The sequence below is a fragment of the Scyliorhinus torazame genome, chromosome 18 (genome assembly GCF_047496885.1).
Source record: "Scyliorhinus torazame isolate Kashiwa2021f chromosome 18, sScyTor2.1, whole genome shotgun sequence".
Taxonomy (NCBI): Eukaryota; Metazoa; Chordata; class Chondrichthyes; order Carcharhiniformes; family Scyliorhinidae; genus Scyliorhinus; species Scyliorhinus torazame.
Window position 1 is genome coordinate 3,541,250 of NC_092724.1, and position 18,252 is coordinate 3,559,501.

Genomic DNA, 18,252 nt, shown 5'->3' on the forward strand with positions numbered 1-18,252 from the left:
ACTTCATAGGAATGTTACCAAACAGAATTTGACACTGGGCCACGTAAAGAGGTACGAGGCCAGATGGCCAACCATTGCTCAAAGAGACAGGTTCCGAGGAACCTCTTCAAGAAAGAGAGATGGCGAGGGGCAGAGGTTTAGCAAATGGATTCCGGAGCATAGGTTCTTGGCAGCTGAAGGTATGGCCACCAATACTAGAGCAATTAAAACCAGGGATGCTCAAGAGGCCAGAATTAGAGGAGCACAGAGAATCTGGAGGGTTGTGAGGCTGGAAGAGATTGCAAAGATAGGGAGGGGCGAGACCATGGAAGAAATTTCAAACCAAAGTTTAAAATTGTGGCATTCTTGGATCAGGAGCCAATGTAGATCAGCAAGCAGAACGATGATAGGTGAATGGCACTTTGTATAAGCTGGGTTTTCAATGATCTCAAGTCTACAGAGGGTAGAATGTGGGTGTGCATTGGAATAGAGGCAACAAAAGCATGGATGGGGGCTTCAGTAGCAGAGGAGCTAAGGCAGTGATGGAAAGGAGCAATGTTAAGGAGTTAGAAATAGCCACAGAGAGGTGGCCAGAGCTCAAATGGGATCAAATGTAATACCAAGATTGCGAACAACCTCTGGTTCATCCTCCGGTAGTTGCCCAAGGATGGAAATTTTTATTATAATAATAATCTTTTATTGTCACATGTAGGCTTACATTAACACTGCAGTGAAGTTACTGTGAAAATCCCCTAGTCGCCACATTCCGGCGCCTGTTCGGGTACACTGAGGGAAATTTCAGAATGTCCAATTCACCTAACAAGCACGTCTTTCGGGACTTGTGGGAGGAAACCGGAATACCCGGAGGAAACCCACGCAGACACGGGGAGAACGTGCAGACTCCGCACAGACAGTGACCCAAGCCAGGAATCGAGCCTGGGACCCTGGCGCTGTGAAACAATGGTGCTAACCACTGTGCTACCATACCGCCCATCTCTAGTTGATGGCTCGAGAGCAGAAATTGTGGGAGGTACCCATTTTTTGAGTGCTCCAAAGTTTATCAGGTGTAATACATGTGTATAGCTAAAAAAAACAGATCAGCTAATATTTCAGGTATATTTTAAAACAAATATATTGGGCGCGATTGAACCAGAAAAATATCTATGTCAGGTTTTGGGTGCATTTAGTGGAGTGATTTTCAGCAGCTGCTGCATTGAGAAAACCCAGCTATTCAACAGCACTTTGCTGGGTTTTGGGCCTCGAGGAGTTTCTCTCAGCTGGTCGGGGCATCATTTTGTCTGGCTGCCCCCATCTTACCCCCTCCCCCCCCATCAGCCACGCCCCCCTCTGTTTGTGACCCCTCTTCACCCTCCAAACTTGGGGAGGCCCCACCCAGGCCCCATCCCAGGCAGTGTCGACCTGGGTACCCTGGCACTGACACCTTAGCAGAGTCTCTTTCAGCCTGGCAGTGCCACCCATGCACCCTGGTTCTTCCAGGTGGCAGTGCCAAGGTGCCAGGTACCATACGGAAAGCCAGCGTGCCATCTGCCCTATCCCTGATCACCCAGGGATCCCCAAAGGCCTGGGAGCCCCCTCTCCCCCAGGTGCCATTACAATTGGTCCATGTTTGTGGAAACCAGTATTCAACGGCACCCTGGCGAGGTCTCCCAGGTGCAACCGTTAAGTCCTGGGTGCCGGGAGAATCCAGCGAATGCATATTTAAATAAGCCTAATGGCTCATTTAAATATGCTGATATGGATCACGCCCAGTGAGGGCGAGATCCAGATCACGATGTCTCGCGAGACTCCATTAAATCTCATGAGGCGTTGTGAGGGTTGCAAATCTCGCGAGACGCCTCTCACGAGATTCAACAGCCTCATCCCAACACCAAGTTGGGCGTTACGAGGCTGTTACTTTTCCACCAGTTTTCTCCACCTCTTTCCTGCCCCCTCGTCTCTTTTGGAGGGTACCAGCTTCTTGTGACCGAAATTGTCTTGCCAGGTGGTTATTATTCATGTATAAGCCTCGAAAGTGTGTGTAGGCAAGATGTTGACCCAACTGGGATAATATGAACAAGCGCAATATGTCCACAACTAGTGTTTGGACACAGCTTTTCAGCAAGGGCATCAGAAGCCACTGACTGATTTTCTGCTTTGATGTTTTGAAGTTGGATATAGAAAGGCACGGAATCATTCCTAAAGACTTCGACCGGGAGAATTTTCAGAGCTCCTCCCAGTCCTGCTCCAAACAAGGCAGGAGACCAGAGGAGCCCCATAGAAGATTTATCCAGCTGAAATGCTGAATGTGACAGCATTTTACAACTGCACTACGTTAGCCCTAATACCTCCTCCAAAGGGTTAAAATGCCTAAGAGAGGAAACCTGCCAAGCTGTAAGTCTTGGGGTAAAATAAGCAGCATTCTAATTTATTGTACTGTGTACATAACAACCGGTACCTCACTGAAAAATAACCTTGATATACCCTTTCTACCTGTTTAGAGTTTGATTTATGGTCTGTTATTGGTTTTATCACACTGCTTGTGACACCAGTTCACAGAGTCTGCAGCAGCTGTGAGTACTAGTAAATTATTGATAATTTATAGTTTCCAAGAATAAAATTAAAAGCAGTACATTTGTAGGGTTAGACTTTTGTGATGTATACCAGCTGAAGTTGAAAGCACCAGGTCCTAATATCAACTTCCACTTTATAGTTTCAGGAAGAACAAATGTAAGATAGAATTAACAAGGTGAATTGCCAGGACTGACAAATTAAGGGCAAGGCGGATACTATTCAAAATAAGGGGTAGGAGAAACACTCAAGGGAGCTCCCTGGAGCTATTGTCAGGCACCATCCATCAGCCGTATTCCATGGAAACTCAGTAATTATCATGCAGAGGAAAAGGGGAGGGGGGGAATTGGAACAGGACAAGGAGTTAACAATAAACCCCAATTGCTGGAAATCTGAAATGAAAATAGAAATACTGGAAAGGCATTTGGCACCTGAAGATGAAAAATAATGTGTTAGGTGGAGACCTTTGAATTCTAACAAAGGGTCTTAACAAAGACGTTAATCTAACTTTCACGTGAACAACCTGACTCTATGGGTGTGGACTGTTTCATTTGTATTTGAAGCAGAAATTCAGAGGCTGTTCTCCACCACATATTCTAAATACAGAAACAGGCTAAAGGAAAAGGGTTAGAAACAATGGGGTGGAATTTAATTTCTCTCCCCGGGACTGGGCTGGACAATTCAGATGGGATAGCGGGCAGTGGAGTACCAGTCGCCTTCTCGGGTCCCCCTCAGTAATAATAATAATAATATTTATTGTCACAAGTAGGCTTACATTAACACTGCAATGTAGTTACTGTGGAAAGCCCCTAGTCGCCACATTCTGGTGCCTGTTCGGGTACACTGAGCGAGAATTCGGAATAAAGTCAAGGGCAGGATGGTTGAGTTCGGCTCTTCTGCCCTGAAGGTCAATTGAGACCTGAAGTGACCAATTCATGACCAGCTAAGGGCCTCATCCCCATCACTAGGGTGCTAAGTGGGGGTGGGGGATGGGTGCATATGCCATGTGGGGAGGCCTTTAGGTATAATCTGCAACCACACTGACCTCTCGGGGCCTCTTGCTGTATCGAACGTGGCCATGGCAGTGGATGAGGCCACCACCATGGCCATTATATTCAGCCCAGAATCCCAGACTCAGGGTTAAAATTCTAATGTACAGTATTGCTCCATAATCAATAATAGCATTATCATTAATAAGAATAATCTCAAAATCGTTAACCACACCAAATGAAGTAAAGTGGGGAAAAGTTTCCCCCGGGCATTGGGGCCAGTTTCTCCCTTTCCACGTTGTCCTGGTCTCTCCTAAATTTGAATGTCTTGATCAAGTCACCTCTCCTAAGAGAACAGTCGCAACTTCTCCAATCTGTCTGCCTAACTCAAGTCCCTGGGGAGAGATTCTCCGCCCCGCCACCTTTCTGCCCCGACCGGCCGGCGGGAGTCTCCGTAACACCGGCCGGTCAATGGGGTTTCCCATTGTGGGGCAGCCCCACGCCGTCGGGAAACCCCCGGGCATCGGCATAACGGAGACTCCCGCCGGCGGAGAATCCCGCCCCTCATTCCTGGGACCTTTCTTGTGAATTTTTTCACTAATGCCTTCAAATCCTTCAGAAAGCGAGGTGCCCAGAACTGGACATATTACTCCAGCTGAGGTCAAATCAATGTTTATTATAAATTTAGCAAAACTTCATTGCTTTTGTATCCTATTGTCTGTTCTCCCTTTTTATAAAGCCCTGAACACTTTTCTTTTAATTAACTGTTCTCTCACACTGTCCTGCCACATTCAATGATTTATGTACATATATACTCAGGTCTCTCTGCTCCGTCACCTCTTTTCGAATTGTATCTTTGCTTTATATTGTCCCTCTGCATTCTTCCACCAAAATCAATCACTTCACACTACCCTGCATTAAATGTCAGCTGCTACCTGTCCACCCATTCCACTAAATAGTCTGTGCTCTTTTGAATTTCTACACTATTCTCGTCATGGTTCACAATACTTCCAAGCTTTGTATCATCTGCAAATTTTGAAATTGAGCCCTGTACACCATGGCTCACACCATTACTATCTAACAGGAAGAGCAGAGGTCCAAACATCCATCCCTGGGAGACCCCACTATACTCTTTCCTCCAGTCTAAAAAAAACGTTCACCATTGCTCTCTTTGATGCTCATTTGCTGAATTAGGATTGATTCCACAATAACAATTTGGAATTGATCAACATAAACATTATCCGAAAGGAATTCTCAATGTCTCCCTCTGGAATATGTAAAATATGAAATTAACATAGGAACAGGAGGAGGCCATTCAGCCCCTCGAGTTTGTCTCACCATTCAATGAGATCATAGCTGATCTGTGATCCAAATCCATATCATAGAATCATAGAGTTTACAGTGCAGAAGGAGGCCATTCGACCCATCGAGTCTGCACCGGCTCTTGGAAAGAGCACCCTACACAAGCCCACACCTCCACCCTATCCATAACCCAGTAACCCCACCCAACACTAAGGGCAATTTTGGACACTAAGGGCAATTTAGCATGGCCAATCTAACTAACCTGCACATCTTTGGACTGTGGGAGGAAACCGGTGCACCCGGAGGAAACCCACGCACACACGGGGAGAACGTGCAGACTCTGCACAGGCAGTGACCCAGGCCGGGAATCGAACCTGGTACCCTGGAGCTGTGAAGCAACAGTGCTAACCGCTATGCTGCCGTGCTGCCCATTGGCCCATATCCCTTAATGTCTTTGCTTAACAAAAGCCTATCTATCTCAAATTTAAATTAACAAGTGATCTGACTTCAAATGAAATGAAATTAAGCATTTCACCACATAAATTAGATTATGATAAAGGGATACAGAGGGTGATTACAGAAATTACATTTAAGGGTTGGCTGTAGCCCACTCAATTCATTCCCTCTTGGTTCATGATGACATCTCACTTCCTCAATAAAATTGCTGTTTTGTATTCATTTCCAAAAATCAATTGTCCTAGAAAGAGAAATTCTGGTTTAAATGAGCTATCGCTGAGCTGACTAATTCTTGCAGCCTAGTTTTATACTTTTGTTTCATTTCTTACTCGTGAAAACTGCGCATTCATCATTCACGAATTATCAGGTCAACCACTCTCTGGACCATTACACACCTTTCCCCATCGATGGGTCAGGAAAATCCAACTTATTGAAAGTAGAAAGCAATCCCAAAACTGTTGCACCAAAGTAAAAGTTTAACTATCCAAATCACCAAGCCCTTTCCTCACCCTTTCTATAATCTATCCCGTCACATTGCAAAAAAGCCACATTCATGCCATGCATTTTTTAGTTCAGCCCAGCACAGCTGCAACTAAGTTTAATTTGACAGCAAGTGTGTGCCTGGACCTGGCCTTGTGTAATTGATCTAATAATCCTTTCCCACTTACTTTACAACATTTCTTCCATGCTTCCTATATTTTCAATTATCTCCACTGGGGCTGATTGGGGGCCAACTCCAAATACTGAGGTTTTAAATGATTTGTGTTCAAGTTTGATCGCAATCATGATGCCAAAAGATATCCAAGTGGGAGAAGTTGCAGTGAAATGGTGAAATGATGCCATGGTACCAGTCATAAATAAAGGGGCCAACATGGAATGTGGAAACCAATCGCAAAATCCCAAACTGAGATTGCTAGATTATTATTAGCCAAGGGTTAAGGAACCGCAGCAGCGAGATGGAGTTAAGATGCAGATCAGTCACAATCTAACTGAACAGCAAAACAGATCTGAGATAAAACATGGGCTGAGTTTGGATTGATTCTACAATGATTCCTCTATTCATCAAGAAATCTGACCTTCTAAGAGGCAGACGTTTTGGCCTTTGCCACCCTGGTAGCCTGGAGACGGATACTATTAGCTTGGAGGGACTCAAAGCCCCGAAGTCAGAGACCTGGGGCAAAATTCTCCCGAAACGGCGCGATGTCCGCCGACTGGCGCCCAAAACGGTGCCAATCAGACGGGCATCGCGCCGACCCAAAGGTGCGGAATGCTTCGCATCTTTGGGGGCTGAGCCCCAACATTGAGGGGCTAGGCCGACGCCGGAGGAATTTCCGCCCCGCCAGCTGGTGGAAACGGCCTTTGTTGCCCCGCCAGCTGGCGCAGAAATGACATGTCGGGGCGGCGCATGCGCGGGAGCGTCAGCGGCCGCTGAAAGTTTCCCGCGCATGCGCAGTGGAGGGAGTCTCTTCCGCCTCCGCCATGGTGGAGACCGTAGCGGAGGCGGAAGGGAAAGAGTGCCCACCCGGCACAGGCCCGCCCGCGGATCGGTGGGCCCCGATCGCGGGCCAGGCCACCGTGGGGGCACCCCCCGGGGTCAGATCGCCCCGCGCCCCCCCCAGGACCCCGGAGCCCGCCCACGCCGCCTTGTCCCGCCGGTAAATAGGTGCTTTAATTTACGCCAGCGGGACAGGCAATTTATCGGCGGGACTTCGGCCCATCCGGGCCGGAGAATCCAGCGGGGGGGCCCGCCAACTGGCGCGGCGCGATTCCCGCCCCCGCCGAATCTCCGGTGCCGGAGGGGGCGGGATTCACGGCAGCCCCCGGCGATTCTCCGACCTGGCGGGGGGTCGGAGAATGACGCCCCTGGCACACTGACATGGCTAGCTTTCTCTGTCTGGAGAAAATCAACTTCGCCCTGAGAGGGTCAATGTCAGGGTTCGTCCGGAGTGGCAGCTGTTTGTCAACTTCTTTAGAGAAAACTAACTGTCGGCAGAGAGAGGGGGTTTAGTTTAGATTAGTGCAGTGTTTTTCAAACTTATTTTCCGGGGACCCATTTTTACCAACCGGCCAACCTTCGGACCCAACCCGGCCGACCTGCGCGACCCAACATTTTCTCTTACCTTGTTTGTTGCTGGCAAAAGTGGAGGAAATGGTTTTGGGTCCCTTTGGCCCCAATGGTCCCTTTGGCCCCCCGAACTTGAAAAAAAAAGGCTGCGACCATATAAAAAAAAACGCGGCCGCACTGCGCATGAGCGCCCGATCATCGGTGCGCATGCTCAGTGCGGCCGAATTTTTAAAATCTGTTCCTGGCCATTTTGAAGGCAGTTCGCAGCCTGCATTATTAAAAGCCGGCTGCTGTGCGCGGATTTGCGTGATTGGGAGCGCTGTGACGGACGGCTCCGCTACTCACCCGACACCCGCCCGCGACCCACCCGCGGGTCGCGCCCCTGAGTTTAACAATTCCTGGATTAGTGTGTAAGAAAGGTGGGACCTGTGTGGGAGGAAGACGGCCTTTGCACTGTTTACATTTGTATATACACTGTTTCTTCTGTTGTTACAAATCCACAAATACCTCAATAAAATGTTTGGAAAAAAAAGAAATCTGACGTTCTGTCCATCAAATGTGGGCACTCACAATACTTAATATTTTACCATTGTATCACACACAAATTTTAGCGAGGCGCTTTTCCAATTCTCGTCTTTATTACTGCATGTGTATAATAAGGTTTTGCATTCAACTGTGTACAGATGAGCCCTCAGTCCCTCCTTGAATTCCTTGGCTCTTCTTCCAGCTTAAAACAATAACAAAGTTACTGAACTGGCTGCTATGGATGTTTAAGGCTATGTTTGTTCTTTTACTGAGCATTCCCCATTATCTTGAGCCAAATTCTTATCTATTTTATTGGCTGCAACATGGGGGGGGGGGGGGGTTGAAAACGAACTTGTAGCAAATCTCCTGCCTGTTGTACACTGCGCTGATCTTTATTTTCGACTGGCTTGGAAAGTACTTCCAAGGTTTTTAATTTCCAACCAATGTGACAGTGAGATTAGGGAAAGAGTCACTGTGAAGAGTTCGAACAGTCACTCTGTGAACTTCAGTGGAATGAAGATTGTGGTGTGACATAAAACTATCTACCAGCTCGCCTGTCATAGACCATTTCATAGCCCCCCCCCCCCCCCCCCCCGGGAAATCTTTCAATTTGACGGTCTGAGGAAATATACCGATAAGCTGAAAATCAAAACATCTGAAAATTAGTGTCTTTCTTATACTGCCGATAGTGCTTGTGGTACCTCCGTCCTTTTTCCTGTGCTTTCTTCCCGTGATCAAATAGCGAAGCTTCATTAAAAGAAACTCTGCGACCAGTAGAACAGGTGGAAAGAAATCTCTCTGTTTCCAGGTCATGATAGCTGCCGGCTGACAAACACTCAGAATCGTCAACTTTGATTGTGATTTCTGAAACAACATAGGAACAAAAATTAAAACACATTGCACCAAGTATTCCATTCTGCAACTGTGCTTTAGGACACAATACGTTACCTCTGTGATTATCGGTATATTGTTCAGTGACCCTAATGGACTGTTATACCATCATACAATTAGGATAACCATTCACGCTTGTGTTTTTTTAATTTAAAGTGCCCAATTTTTTTTCTCCAATTTAAGTAGCAATTTAGCATGGCCAATCCACCTACTCTGCATATCTTTGGGTTCGTGGGGCGAGGGTATTATCATAACTACGAGCATTACAAGGGTTAATGTAGTATCAAGAACAGTCACTAGAGGGAGCTACGGATATGGCTATATAAGGCAGTGAGGCCTTATGGGAGTTACAAGTTAGAAGGCAGTTTGAAGAGTGTCAGGCAAGAAATCTTCTACTTTAGGAATGTAAACGAATCTTAGTTAGTAGTGTAAATAAATGTGTGATTTTTCTTGTCAACAAAGCTTTGTGTTCTTTATTCAACACTACACATCCAAGCCATCCAGGTATAGCAGAATAGAGAACACAACAAGATCCACGCAGACATGGGAAGAATGTGCAAACTCCACACAGACAGTGGCCCGGGGCCGTGAGGCAGCAGTGCTAACCACTGCATCACCGTGACGCCCTACCATTCACTCTTGCTACCAAAATTGTTCTTGTCTTTGACAGCTTTCCATCCAGTGAGACAATGGTTTGCACTGTGGGGGTCATCTCTATGTTAAACATCGCCTGGTGTGGCTCAGGAGCCTCACTCTGGTGTGGTATGGTCTCTGCTGCATTTGCTGCAGGTGAAGACAGTGAGATGAGAAGGTGCGGAACTCGCTGGCCTTGGCCTCTCTTTTTTTTGCTAGCTGAGCTTTGCGTTTCTCTTTGCTTATTTCAAAGCCCCTCCAATCAGCTTCCAGAGATCGCAACCATTGGCAACTGTTTCCCAGTTGTTTATGCTGAGGTCCACCATCTTCATATCTCCCTTACACGTGTCACTGCTATAGAAAAGTATACAAAGGACACAAGCTAGGTAGGTTCTCAATTTGATGTTCTTAGGCTGCTGTTGTTCCACGCTCCCTTACTCACCTTGGACAACTGCAATGTGTGTGTTGATTTTAGCATCAAGTGACAGATTGCTGGTGATTGTGGAGCCGAGATGTGTGAAGCTAACAATCACCTCCAGTGTCACATTGCCAATGCTGATGGTGGCATGGCAATGCCCTCGACTATGACATTGTTCTTCCTGATGCTGATGGACAAACCAAACTCTAAAAATATTAGCAGTTTCAAATCTGCATCAGATGAAAACCTGTGCTGAGATTAAAATCTTTATTCATTCCAAAGACTGTTTTTAAATAACTCTCAATACATTCAATGGAACATATCTGCTTGTTAGATAACAGTGGCACCTGAAACTGCCTTTGAGCTCTCAAAGTGCCTTCACAATTATTTGAATAGTTCAAATTTGAAATCTGGTCAACCCTGGTAAAACACATTGTGCTGGAGTCTCCGGTTCCCCAGCCGTGTGTCGCTTGGCGACGTGCCATTTGCTTGCTGTGGGATACTATTCCCCCGCCACTTGTCAATGGGATTTTCCATTGAAGCCATCCCACACCGCCGGGAAACCCAGGGGCGGGGAGTGTCCGCTGGTGGGAAAAGCGAATCCCAACAACTGGAGAATTCCGGCCATTGTCACGGTTAACCTGAACAGCTGGACCTGCCCCACACTGCGGTTTGAGCCAAAGTTCAGTTCTGCCTGTACGTTGCAGTGTAAGTGAAGCTGATGGCAGCCGAATCTGCCTGGGGCACAGCTCTCCTTTAGAATCAAGGTGGAAAATTGGATACTCTCTGCCAATCGATTGCGGAATCCCTTCTATCAATGCAGTGAAAGTTTGGTTTGGTTGTTATTTATAATGTGATACTTAGTTCCCCCATCCCTGCTCCCCAAATTACAATATCCTTAATACCCACCCGTAAGTCACAATATTGTTTACTGTGAGTCACCTCCTTGCTCAGCGCTCACACGACTCGCCTCATGCTGTGAACAATGAAACTGGACTTGGTTTTCTTTTTCATTGGAGAGCCGTGTGTGCTGAACAAGTTGCAGAATGGCAATGTTGGGAAAGGAACATTTTCTATTTTATATATTGACTGTCACTGTCAGAACAGGCACATAACATGCAGAAAAGGGATTCCCCTACACTGATCTTATTTTCAAACAGAATTCCCTATTGCATCAATGTGACACATCCATTTCCAACAGCAGCCACTCTTGCGACATCTCACAGAAAGATTGCTGTGTTCATGTCAATCAGCACTGTGTTCTTTACCAAGGAGTCAGACTCACTAAAGAACTGGATTGACATACACTTCTGTTTGTTAAAAATGATATTGCCCCAGCGCTAACCTGCATCAAGTCCCATCCCCCCATCACCCCTGTGCTTGTTCACCGACCCACATGGGCTCCCAGTTTGGCACCTGAGTTTGATAATTCTTATCCTTGCTTTCAAATTTCTGCAAGTCCTCACTTTTCCCTATCTCTGTAACTTTCCCCAGTCCTTCAATCCTCCAAGATCTCTGCTCGACTCAAATTTTGGCCCTCTTCTACATCCCGGATTTTAATTGCTCTTGCCTTCAGCTGCCAAGCTCTGTACTTTGGAATTCCGCTCGACTTTTCTACCTGTCTCTGATCTTCTTAAGATGTCCCTTAAAACCTATTTGACCAAGGGCGAGGTTTTCCAGCCCTTTCCACCGGCGTGATCTTTCAGCCCCGCCGAAGGTGACCCCTGTGACGTGCTCCCCAATGGCGGGACAACCACACCACACAAAATGCTGCAGGGCTGGAAGATCCATCTGGCAGCCAATGGCAGTGCATTGAGATGAATGTTGGTGCAGCGTAACTGGTCTTGCTGCACAAGTGTGTACCAGACTCGCTGCTGTTACTGGAGGCGTCCCAGCAGACCTGCTGCGCACATTCCCAATTAGTTATCCCTCATCCCTGATGAGGGATGGAAAAATCCCACCGCACACTACGCTGGTTTTCTGTCCTGGTATCCCCTTGTGTGTCAAATTCTGTTTGATAATCCTTGGAAAGCACCTGGGAATGTTTGACTATGCTAAAGGTGCTATAAAAACAAAAGTTGTTGTTGACCATTATTTTCTGCAATTGTTTTTAGATATTCTTGGCCTCCTGGCTCCCATCTTTGGCAGCCAGTTTCTGTAATGAACATCCAGAATATTCAGTAACTAAACCAAAAAACTATTGCATATTAAATTGGTGTCCATTAGCCTCTTGGTAAATCTCCTATCCTCATTCTCCCACTGTGTCCCGACCCCTTCACCACCAGGAACTAAATCCTGCAGTGATTGAAAAGTTTACATTATGATTTGACAAAGAGTCACCCAGACTCGAAACTCTGCAAAGTTTGAATCTGCTCCCTTGTCTCTCCACAGACGCTGGCAAACCTGCTGAGATTGTCCAGCATTTTCTGTTTTTGTTACGATATTATTGGTTGATTTTTGTTACTTTCCATTCCTCTCCCAATGTCAATCTGCAGTTCCAGATGAAGAGCAATGTGCTAAATCTTCACAAGATAGGCCGTATCTTGTTAATGTTGAAACAATGGTCATGCTGGCGTGATTAATAATGTCGCTCATCAGGACTGAATGCAGCAGGTCTGCTGGCACACCTCCAGCAAGAGAGGCGATTCTGAAAAACCGTTGTGCAGCAAGACCAGTTACATTCATCTCAATACACTGCCTGAACAGGAGCTCACTCAATAGCCCAATAAAGCCTGTGTTCAATCATAGAGAGAACAATACCGCAAGGAAGGAGGCCATTTAGCCCATTAATCCTGTGCTACCTCTTTAGAAGTAGCAGCCAATTTCTTTCATTCTAACACCATGGTGCTGCCATTTATTTTTTTCCCTTTAAACGTTTATCAGTAGCCAGATGTATTTTTTATATAAGAATGGTCTATCATTGGGAAATCATATAGTTCCTGCTGGGGTGCCAAGTAATCTCGGCTGGCCAATCACTAAACGCTATTCATAAGTTCCTAAGATATAGCAGCAGAATTAGGCCATTCGGCCCATCAAGTCTGCTCTGCCATGCTATAGAACAAAGAAAAGTACAGCACAGGAACAGACCCTTCGGCCCTCCAAGCCCGTGCTGACCATGCTGCCCGACTAAACTACAATCTTCTACACTTCCGGTGTCCGTATCCCTCTATTCCCATCCTATTCATGTATTTGTCAAGATGCCCCTTAACTGTCACTATCGTCCCTGCCTCCACCACCTCCTCCGGCAGCGAGTTCCAGGCACCCACTACCCTCTGCGTAAAAAACTTGCCTCGTACATCTACTCTAAACCTTGCCCCTCTCACCTTAAACCTATGCACCCTAGTAATTGGCCCCTCTACCCTGGGGAAAAGCCTCTGACTATCCATTCTGTCTATGCCCCTCATAATTTTATAGACATGGCTGATATGTTCCTCATCTGTTACCTACTGTCATGAGAATGTCACTTTAAGAAATGTTTGCATGCTCATGTTACTGCAGTGATGTCAGAGTGTGGGTGGAGCTGAGCTCTGGCTCTGCTTTTTAGTTTCACTTTCAGAAAAGCTTGAGTGTGTCTGTGGTTTTTTTTTGGTTTTGTTTTCGGTGTTGGAGCTGAAGCCAGACAAAGCAGCTGTACTGCTGTTCTCTCTGCCATGAAAAGACTATCTCTTGATCATTTGGTGAATTCAGAATTATAAATGGTTTCAGTAGTGAATGTAAACCTGATGTGCTTCTGTTAAAAGGTATTTCTTCTGTCTTCTGGATGTTGTTTGGGAAGTTATTGAGGATTACTTAGTGTTGTATACTTTGGGGGTTGTATTTGAATTAATGGTTGCTAAGGTGTTCACTGTATGTTTTGAAAAGTTGAATTTATAGAATAAACATTGTTTTGCTTTAAAAAATACTTTCCATTTCTACTGTACCACACCTGTATAGTGGGCCATATGCTCCCCATTCCCCAATCTAGTAAAAGTTGTGGGTCAGATGAACTCCACGATACACTTTGGGGTTCTCTAAACCCTGCCCCATAACACCTACAATGTTACAGACCAACAGCTGGATTGCAAAATCAGCCAGAGCATCTCCTGCCTAGAACAGTCTGCACTGGCTCTTGGAAAGAGCACCCTACCCAAGCCCACACCTCCACCCTACCCCTATAACCCAGTAACCCCACCCGACACTAAGGGCAATTTTGGACACTAAGGGCAATTTAGCATGGCCAGTCCACCTAACCTGCACATCTTTTTGGACTGTGGAAGGAAACCGGAGCACCCGGAGGAAACCCACGCACACACGGGGAGAATGTGCAGACTCCACACAGACAGTGACCCAGCTGGGAATCGAACCTGGGACCCTGGAGCTGTGAAGCAATTATGCTATCCACAATGCTACCGTGCTGCCCGTCCTTGCACAAAAGGAGGTCCCGTTTACCCTTCGCAGTGCCTCACTCCATACTCCCCAATTGATCTCCCCTCCCAATTCCGCTTCCCATTTCTCCTTGATCTTCACCACCCGCTCGCCTCCCTGCTCCCCCAGCCACTTATATATATCCCCAATTCTTCCCTCCCCTTCCATATCCGGAAGCAGCAGTCACTCCAGCAGGGTGCATCCTGGCAACCTAGGAAACCCCTTCCAGACCTTTTGTGCAAAGTCCCTAACCTGTAGATACCTGAGCTCATTACCCCTCGGCAGCTCTACCCTCTCCCTTAGCTCCTCCAGACTGGCGGACCCTTCCTCCAAATACAAATCCCTCTCCTTGACCAGCCCCACTTCCCTCCACCTCCTGTATACCCTATCCACGCACCCGCCCCCCCCCCCGGCTCAAACCCATGATTCTCGCACAGCGGCGTTAGCACCGACATCCCTTCCAACCTAAAATGCCTCCTCAGCTGATTCCATATCTTCACCGTGGACTGCACCACTGGGCTCCCTGAATACCTACTCGGAGCCATTGGCAATGCTGCCGTCACCATAGCCCTCAAACTAGACCCCTTACAAGATTCCTCCTCCATTCTAACCCACTTGGACCCTGCCCTCCAACGTTAAGTGCAGTGTATCCCACCTCTTAAGATCCTCCCTGGCCTCCTCCACCAGCTTCGTTAAGTTCCACTTATGGAGCCCCGTCCATTCCCTCGCTACCTGAATCCCCAAGGACCTAAACCTATCCCTCGCTACCGTAAATGGCATCCCCCCTAAATTAGCCGCTGTGCCACCTCATTCACCGAGAATACCTCGCTTTTACCTACATTCAGTTTGTATCCTGAGAACCCTCCAAACCTCCCCAACAGGCCCATTATCCTTCCCATACTCTCCAACGGATCCAAAACATGCAGCAAGAGGTCATCGGCATAGAGCGACATCCGATGCTCCCTCTGTCCCCTCATTATCCCCTGCCACACTGCCGACCCCCTGCAAGCCTTCGCCAACGGCTCTATGGCCAGCGCAATCAGCAGCGGCGACAGCGGGCACCCCTGCCTCGTACCCCTGTGTAAGTCAAAGCTTTGTGAGCTCATAGCATTCATCCTCACCCTTGTTCTTGGCGCCACATACAGCAACCGCACCCATGCCACAAATCTCGGCCCAAACCCAAACCTTCCCAAAACTTCGAACAAGTACCGCCACTCCACCCGATCAAATGCTTTCTCCGCGTCCATGGACACCACCACCTCCGGTACCAGAGCTCTCGACGGATTCATCACCACATTCAACAGCCGTCTTATATTACTCGCGAGTTGCCTGCCCTGCGCGAAGCCTGTTTGATCTTCTGTAACCACCCCCGGGACACAATCCTCCATCCTCCCCGCCAACAACTTAGTCAATACTTTCACATCCGTGTTCAATAGTGATATGGGTCTATACGACCCACATTCCACCCGATCCTTCCCTTTTTTGGGGATTAGTGTGATTACTGCCTGCCTGTCTCCGGCAACTCCCCCTTCTCCAGCGCTTCATTAAACGCCCCCAACAGATGTGGTGCCAGGTCCGCCGCAAATTCCTTATAAAATTCGGCCAGGTACCCATCCGGCCCAGGGGCCTTCCCCGACTTCATACCCCTGATACTACCCAGCACCTCCCTCAGCCCCAGGGGCTCCTCCAACACCTGCCTCTTTGCTTCCTCCACCTGGGGAAATTCCAGCTCGTCCAGAAACCGCCCCATGTCCCCCTCCTCTCCTCCTGGGTCTGCCTCATAAAGTCCCTGATAATACTCTCTAAATGCCTCATTTATCTTCCCTGGCTCTGACACCACATGCCCAGCCCCAGTCCGGATCTTCAATATTTCCCTGGACGCAGCCTGCCTCCGCAGCTGGTGCACTAACATGCGGCTCGCCTTCTCCCCATACTCGTATTGCACCCCTCTTGCCCTACGCAGTTGCCCTACCGCCCTCCCCGTTGTCAGCCTGTCAAATTGCCCCTGAAACATGTTCCTCCTCGCCAATCCCTCCACGGTGGGCACCCTCGAATATTCCCTGTCCACCTCCACTATCTCGCTCACTGGACGGTCATGTTCCGCCCTCCTTTCCTTATTCGCACGAACCGTAAATGTGATAATTTCTCCCTGACCACTGCTTCCCAAAAAATGCCCGCCGACTCCTCCCCATTCTGATGTAACTCCACATAATCCCTAATTGCTGACCGCACCTTATCACAAAAACCTCCATCCGCCAACAACCCCGAGTCAAACCTCCACCCCGGCCTCTGCTCTCGTCCCGTACTGAACCGAATATCCAGCCAGTGGGGTGCATGGTCCGAGATAACTATCCCCGCATACTCTGCCCCCTCCACCCCAACCAAAATCTCCCCACTCACTACAAAGTAATCAATCCTCGAATACACCTTATAGACGTGTGAAAAGAAGGAATACTCCCTTCCCCCTGGGTTCTGAAAGTTCCATGGATCCACCATACCCATCCTCTCCATAAACCCCCCCAGCTCCCTTGCCATTCGTACCCTACCCATCGACCTGGGGCTCGATCTATCCACCCTCGGCTCCAGGACACAGTTAAAATCTCCTCCCATGATCAACTGGTACGTGGCCAAATCCGGGATTGTTGTCAGCAACCCTCTCATAAAACATCATCCCAATTTGGGGCAAACACATTTACCAACACTACCGGTGCCCCTTCCAATACCCCCCTCACAATCACATATCTCCCACCTGGATCCCTCACCTCCTTCGCACTCACGAATCCCATTTTTTTGCTCATTAAAATCGCCACACCCCTCGATTTCGAATCAAACCCCGAGTGAAAAACCTGCCCGACCCACCCCTTCCTTCACCTAACCTGGTCCTTCACACGGAGGTGTGTCTCCAGCAAAAAGACCACCCCCACTTTCAAGCTCCTGAGGTGCGCGAACACCCGCGACCTTTTAACCGGCCCATTCAGTCCCCGGACGTTCCACGTTACCAACCTTACCGGAGGCTTGCGCCTTCAATCCCCTCTACCGTCCATCATCTTCCCCACTTAACTCCTGCCCCTTTAATTCCACTCTGTACCTAGCCCATCCCAGGTGGCCCCTTTCTTCGCCCTTGACCATGTCATCTCTCTCCCCCTGCCGTGTCACAGAAACCCCCCCCCCTCGCTTTTCCCCTTCTTCCCCCCCCCCCACTTCCCCTTTCCCCCTCCCCCCGGCCACCCTTCTTGGTCTTCTCCCCCACCACCTCACTTCCGTTCACCAGCATAACCTGCTAGCGCGGCTGCCCCTGCCCAAAGGCACATCTTAATGACCTCCCCCTCTCTCTCCACCCCCCACTCCTCAGCTCAAAGAAGAAGGCTCCCTCTTGGCCTTACCCTCCCCCACCCAAACAAGGACTTCTCCTGAACTCCAGGTAGCCTTCTCCAAAAGCAAACAAACAGATGTTAAACACAAACATGGGCAGCACGGTAGCACACGTGGATAGCACTGGGGCTTCACAGCGCCAGGGTCCCAGGTTCGATTCCCCGCTGGGTCACTGTCTGTGTGGAGACTGCACGTTCTCCCCGTGTGTGCGTGGGTTTCCTCCGGGTGCTCCAGTTTCCTCCCACAGTCCAAAGACGTGCAGGTTAGGTGGATTGGCCATGCTAAATTGCCCTTAGTGACCAAAAAGGTTAGGAGGGGTTGTTGGGTTAGGGGGATAGGATGGAAGTGAGGGCTTAAGTGGGTCGGTGCTGACTCGATGGGCCGAATGGCCTCCTTCTGCACTGTATGTTCTATGTTCTCTGTTCAAACAGACCCATAAAATCCATCCCCACATAAACTTTTCACCCCTACAACTCCTTACAATCTCAACATTGAACAGAAACCCCTTCCCCCAACAAAAAAAAGACGAAAATCCGCCAATCCCTACACCCACGACAAACATGCTCCCGACCATTACCCCGGTTCCCAAGCATTGTCCACTAAGTTCTCCCCAGTTTATGCTCCTTAATGAAGTCTTCGGCCACTTCTGG

At 48.2% G+C, this 18,252-nt stretch overlaps 1 protein-coding gene and 1 long non-coding RNA gene across 4 annotated transcripts in view; one reads left to right on the forward strand and one right to left on the reverse strand.

The window, feature by feature from the left end:
• LOC140394900 (uncharacterized) overlaps positions 1-18,252 on the forward strand; it is a 153,439-nt gene that overhangs the window by 93,664 nt on the left and 41,523 nt on the right. The window lies entirely within an intron of this gene.
• Positions 1-18,252, reverse strand: part of cbarpb (CACN subunit beta associated regulatory protein b) — a 237,467-nt gene that overhangs the window by 51,490 nt on the left and 167,725 nt on the right. For all 3 annotated transcript variants that reach the window (XM_072482065.1, XM_072482066.1, XM_072482064.1), the window contains exon 5: positions 8,586-8,748. In XM_072482065.1, the coding sequence (XP_072338166.1) occupies positions 8,586-8,748 (163 nt within the window). The remainder of the gene's footprint in view (positions 1-8,585; positions 8,749-18,252) is intronic.